The sequence below is a fragment of the Thermobia domestica genome, chromosome 9 (genome assembly GCF_964235325.1).
Source record: "Thermobia domestica chromosome 9, izTheDome1.hap1.1, whole genome shotgun sequence".
Taxonomy (NCBI): Eukaryota; Metazoa; Arthropoda; class Insecta; order Zygentoma; family Lepismatidae; genus Thermobia; species Thermobia domestica.
Genome location: NC_137462.1, coordinates 169,700,721 through 169,706,720, shown reverse-complemented (window position 1 = coordinate 169,706,720; position 6,000 = coordinate 169,700,721). Strand labels below are relative to the sequence as shown.

The 6,000-nt window shown below is 31.2% G+C and overlaps 1 protein-coding gene across 5 annotated transcripts in view; it reads right to left on the bottom strand.

Annotated features, from left to right (window-relative positions):
• Nucleotides 1-395: 395 nt before the first annotated feature.
• Nucleotides 396-6,000, bottom strand: part of moody (G-protein coupled receptor moody) — a 116,921-nt gene continuing 111,316 nt past the window's right edge. For all 5 annotated transcript variants that reach the window (XM_081772168.1, XM_081772164.1, XM_081772165.1 and 2 more), the window contains one exon: nucleotides 396-3,305. In XM_081772168.1, the coding sequence (XP_081628294.1) occupies nucleotides 3,187-3,305 (119 nt within the window). In that variant the 3' untranslated portion in view covers nucleotides 396-3,186. The remainder of the gene's footprint in view (nucleotides 3,306-6,000) is intronic.

Below are 6,000 nucleotides of genomic sequence, written 5' to 3'. Positions count from 1 at the left end.
AACTTTTGCTAAAACCGGAATTAGTAGAAATCTATAACCACTTCCGGTTTCAGTATTAATTGAAAAAAAACACCACGCCATTCAAATAAAACACTGTCACATTGCACTGCTACTTATTAAGTTCGGTGGCTGTTAAAATTTGAATAATACGAATTCTTTGAATATTTGAACAAAATTCATTACTTGAATAACTGTTCGAATAATTATTCAGATAACGTATAATTATTTGAACAAGTTTCGAATAACGAATAATATGTCGAATATTGAAAACAAATATCTGTTTAAAGAAAGAAAAAGAATACTTAAATAATTTTAACAGCACCAGTAGAAACTATACAATAGGGTTAAATAATTACAAACAGCTAGTTTATATGAAAATGAAGTAAAAACAGTAATAATATTTTACAAGTTTATCTTAAAATTTTAATTTACATAATTATGCAGAAAAAGTAACGAAATTTTAAAACTGGCCTGTTTGTTTCTCTTTTGATTAGCAAACTACATAATGTGACACTTAACAATTTCACTGAACAAATTAACCAGGCTACCAGAATTACCTTAATATTCCAGTTTTCACTAAAAGACTATTGAAGAAAAATTTAGAAGAAAAAAAACATTGAAAGCATTTGTACAGCTAATTGAAAACTATTTAAATGTGTAAAACGTTTCAAACAATTTCTGCTCTATACTCAATTACTACATTCTATATAACTACATTTTATACTTTTTCTTATCATATAAAATAATTTATTTACAATTTATACAATAATTATTGTTGAGGCAGGTTATTTTTACTCTTTCATAGAAATAAATTCATGAAAATAGGTATTGAGATTTGAGTAAAAATTAAACCAGGTAACACTTTCAGAAAAAACTTTTAGGGTCAAATAGAAATCTGACTTACATACTTTCGAGTTTGTGTTAACCATCGAAAATAAGTATTCATCTTCCAGCAGCATTGTAATTTCGGCTGAGTTTAAAAGTTTTACAATATTAACAACGTATAACATTTTAAAGCAGTGATTTTCAAGTTATGTGACAAAAATTTTACAATAGTACGAAATAATTTACAGTGCATATCCTGCTATAAATGCTTGGAATTACTTTGAGCATGTTGACTGATGTCATTATTAAAATATTAGCAGAGCTTTTTTCTGGTGGTGTACAGTACCGGTACCATTTTCCTGAAGAATCGATTTCTCTAGGATTTTTATTTATTTATTTATTTTTATTTTTGTGTTTACGAAATGAATATTTCAACTTAAAACACTGAAACAAGAGTATATTATACAATTGAAACACGGTCGGTGAACAGAACCCACAACTTCCAAGTGTACCTACAAACTTATGGAATACAATCTCTACCACTTGTCCACCAAATTTATTTCAGATGCGACCAGTGGTTACCAAGAAATAAACTACCACATACTAGCCGAGCCTGCCCTTGTCTGAGCGCGGCCACCAAATATAGTTAGATTTCCTTAGAGGATGGTGTACTCCTACGAAATTTTGTTTAGATCCGGCCAATAATTACCTAGAAATAAAGTTATACATACACCTGGAGGAAACCATAAGGTCCCATATGCTTAGCACGGATCTAATGAATTATAAGATAATATGATTAATAGACGGCAGCACATGCAAATTTCGTTCACTTGAGTTTGAGGTCAATCAGAACGGATAGCATAACGTATTAATGAAAAGTACCGGCAACTCCTTTTCTAGAAAAGAAGCACTGAATACTACAATCAAATTCTTATTGTCTTCGAATGCTTGTAATGAAAAATATTGAAATAATTTAAATGTGTTCCTACTAAGGGAAAAAATATTTATTGATCTTATGTCAAAAATCGAAGATTGAAAATCAGAAGTAACTGGTGTAATTGGACTAGGCTGGTTGGTGGATTGGCGTTTTATATATTTCATAAAATAATATTTTAATGTAGATGGAAAATAAATAAGCTATTTGGGAAAGTAATTGATTGCAAATGATCAAAAAGTCACTGTGCGTTTCCCAGCCTTTTGTTAGCATCATAAGGTTCCAGTTGTGATTTTATACGAAAGTATACTTCGATTTTTTAAAATTTCTTTTTACAGCTTTATATGCCACAGTATACGAAACTACAGTTCTTTGTGACAAACTAAGTTCCGTGGATTTTTGAGGTCCAGTGGGTACTTCATACAATAACTTTTACGCTTATTGTTAAATCGAATGTGCTATTTCATTAACTACAATGGTTAAGACTATTTTCAATAATAAAATTTATGTAACTATACAATCTGTATTTCCTGATCCTTCTTTAGTTGAATGCATTTAACATCTGCGAAAATTTTTAAATACGCAGTCATTATAACAAGAACTGGAATTCGCTCTAAAATATGTCTATCCACATTATGAGATCGACGTGGATTCCCCATGCTTTGCCTCAATCTCCAGTAAATCCTAATGTTTGTTCTTTGATCCAGAGTGCTAAAAATATTTTGAAAGATGCAATTTGTCTATACTTAAATGAGAAGATAACATTGTTTATAATCGATACGATGTTCAAGTTATAAATTTAATGATGGTTTCTAACCTGCACTTCACATATAGTAAAATGTATATGTAATCTACTACTTCCACAAAACGTAATTTGAAAGCTATTTTAATTTATACTAATATACAAATATGTTTAAGTGCATATTCGTTCTCTGTATTATACAGAAATTAATTATAGATGCAATACATGCTTTACAACTTCTTAGTTTTAAACATGAGTATTACACAGGACACATTGTTATAAATATATACGTTTCATATGTATTGGGAACTAAAAGAATACTAAAGTTGTTTTTTTCTACCAGTGGTGACTTACTCCTTACAAAGTATAGGATGTTTGTGTATAGAGAAATAACTTTAATTTACTGATTGAGAAACAAAAAAAATCTTCAAATTTCAAAATTTAACAATGAAGGTTTGCAAAGATGGAGTTAATTGTCATTTACGTTGAACTTATGTGTTCTTGATCTACACAGGTACTCACATTCTCATCACAAAACGTCTCCTGCAACAGTGATCAATATCACTTTTCACCTATTTTTTGCTTTTGCTTCACACTATTATGAAGCTGTCAATTATATCACAAATGCAAAAAAAAGTTCACATGTCCACTAAAAGAGCTTGATAGTAGCTTACGTCTTCTGTAGCTAAATTTTTTCATCAAACACATCTGGAAGGTCTTCACAGTTGACTTGTAACGCACTCATTGCTAACGATACTTGTGACATCATGGTTTTACTCACATCGATTTGATCTTTCGATTTGTCTGAGAAAAGATAAAATGTAAACAATATTTACATACAATGAAGTAATTTTTGAACATTGAAAGATTTTACAACTGATTTCAATATTTCTATTCTTTTGATTTGTTATAAACATATGGTGAATTAACATTTTACTTGTAGCTACAAGTGGCTATTTATTGGTTCAAGCAAAAAACGAAAAAGTTGACTCCAGCGAAAATCGAACCCGGGACCCTTGGCACGTGAGTCACAGATGCTACTGACTCTGCCACGCCGTCATTTGATAAATTTGCGCAACGTACGACATATGCGGCGAGTTGAAAACTTTCTCTGCTATATTAGGCCATTGCACTCTCCCAGTTTGTAATATGAACACTTTAAATGTGCACTATCACCTTGCAAAGAATGACCCCGAAGTTCATTTACCAAAGTCTGCTTTCTCCTTGTAAGATCTTTTTAAAACTGAAACAAAAGTATTTTCTATATTCCTTCTTCTTCACTTAGTACTTGTGGTTATGCAACTTAAGGTACATTTTCACTTTAGTTGCGTAGGATATTATTGCCAGCATAATCAGTATTAGTGCCAAACTAGCATATTATTGGTCAGTTTGGTTGTACATAAAAAAAAAAAAAAAAAAAAAAAAATCAACGGAAACAAACGAGAGATGAAAAATCGTTATTGGCTTAGTCAATTTTTAAAATTTTAAACTGGTTAGACATCTTTAAATTTTCCATCCAATTTTTGGTATGGAATATTGTATTCAATTCTATCCATCATTTGTGACATTGTATCATTTATAAAATAATATATTACAAAAAATAAACACTTCAGGTACCAGCGTCTTTACCAAAACAACTTATATAGTTCAATGAGAAAGTGAAAAATATTACTGGTACGCTTTTTTGTGAACATGCGTGAATTGGAGATGGCAATTATAAATTTCCTGAAGAAAATTAATTTCCTTCATGGGTTCACCGTTCATACACTGTGAAACTGAAGTCTTATGTCTTATAGGTCTTGTATCTCATAGGCTTGTTCCGTGTTCAATTAAATGAAAGTAGAATATCTGATATGCTGTTATACTGAGAAGTAGAAACATTAGAATATCGGATAAAATATAGATATTATTGCTACAACAATGCACTACCGCAATCAAGAGACCCTCCCTCCAAAAAAAAAAAAAAAAAAAAAAAAGTAAAATATTGATTCAGAGACGCAACTTCCATAAAAACTACAATGATATTGTCTTCCTACGTTTTGTACCATCATGAATATATTTCACATAGACAAATTACATTTATAAATTTCATGTGAAACCTCTACTAACGGACACCTCTATAAAGCGGACACCTCCCGTAACGGACATATTTTGTAATCCCCAAACACTGTAATAGGAAAAAACATATTGTCAAACCTCTCTAAAGCGGACACTCTCCAGTACGGACACGGACAGTCATTTCTGTCTTTTATAAGTATTATTTACCTCCGCACTACTGACACTTTCTCTAGAAACAAGTTGAAAAGTACTGTAAAAGTACATCTTTAGTAATTCATACATGTGTCACCAAGGAAGTATTGTGACAACATTTTGCCTCCTCAACTGTCTGCTCAGTAACCCAGACGAAGCTTCTCCTGTTTAACAACACTCTCATGTTTTTTTTTTTTTTTTATTGCATTCCACTCCCACCCAAACTGTTTTAGACACAGAAGTGACTGGCAGTTGTCCGAATTTTGGAATGACACATTATTCTACTGTCCCGCTGGAATCTTTAACCAAGCAGAAGAAATGTTCGTTATTTTTTGCCTTCGAGTACGCATATTGTCTCAAAAAAGACACTAATGGAGTGCAATTAACCCACAAATTAAAGCGACATACTGAAAACCTAGTAAGTAGTGATAAATGTAAAGTGCAGAGACTATAACATCTTATTTGCATGTTGTGCCTAGAACATAAAGTATTGGATGGCGAAGGATAATGCAGGTACACTAACATTTTGGTAATATTCGTGAATACATGATTCACGCAAAAAAAATTTTTTTCTAAATGCATATTACCTTATATACTATTTTACGTAAGAAAATATTGAAACCTCCTTAAGGCGGACACCTCTCTATAGCGGACAATTTTTGATTCCCCATGGCTGTCCGCTTTAGAGAGGTTTCACTCAAAATGTATCATTGTATTTTTTGTTTTAAATATAATATTAGAAAACTAAATATTAGCTTAATAAGCTCAATTCTGTTTTTTTTTTTTTTTTCGAAAATTACTGAATTGCATGCAGCCATAATGTAAAATTATCTCAAGAAAATGAGTATCCTTCATCGATTCGCATACGGGTTTGAAACGTGCATTTATGGAAACATGGTAAAATCATGTATCGTACATTTTCAAGCTATCAATATGTTCAGTTAAAAATTTTACAATTTCGGATCTCAAGCATCAATGTTGCGCATAGTTATTTCATAAAGGGTTTTGATTTTACCATACTTTCCATAACATAGCCTAATGCTGTAATACGTTAACCATCGAGCGGAAAAGAAACAGTATAAAACATCTAGGAAAAGTTTTACATTAGTTCTAAGCAAATGTTTGACGAAAAATTGGGTGGCGAATTAGGCGAATTCCATTTTAGAAAAGTTGGACCAATTGTTGTTAGAAAAATTATATACCACTTGCCTCTATACACGATCAAGTTGGAACTGGATAGTAAAATTTC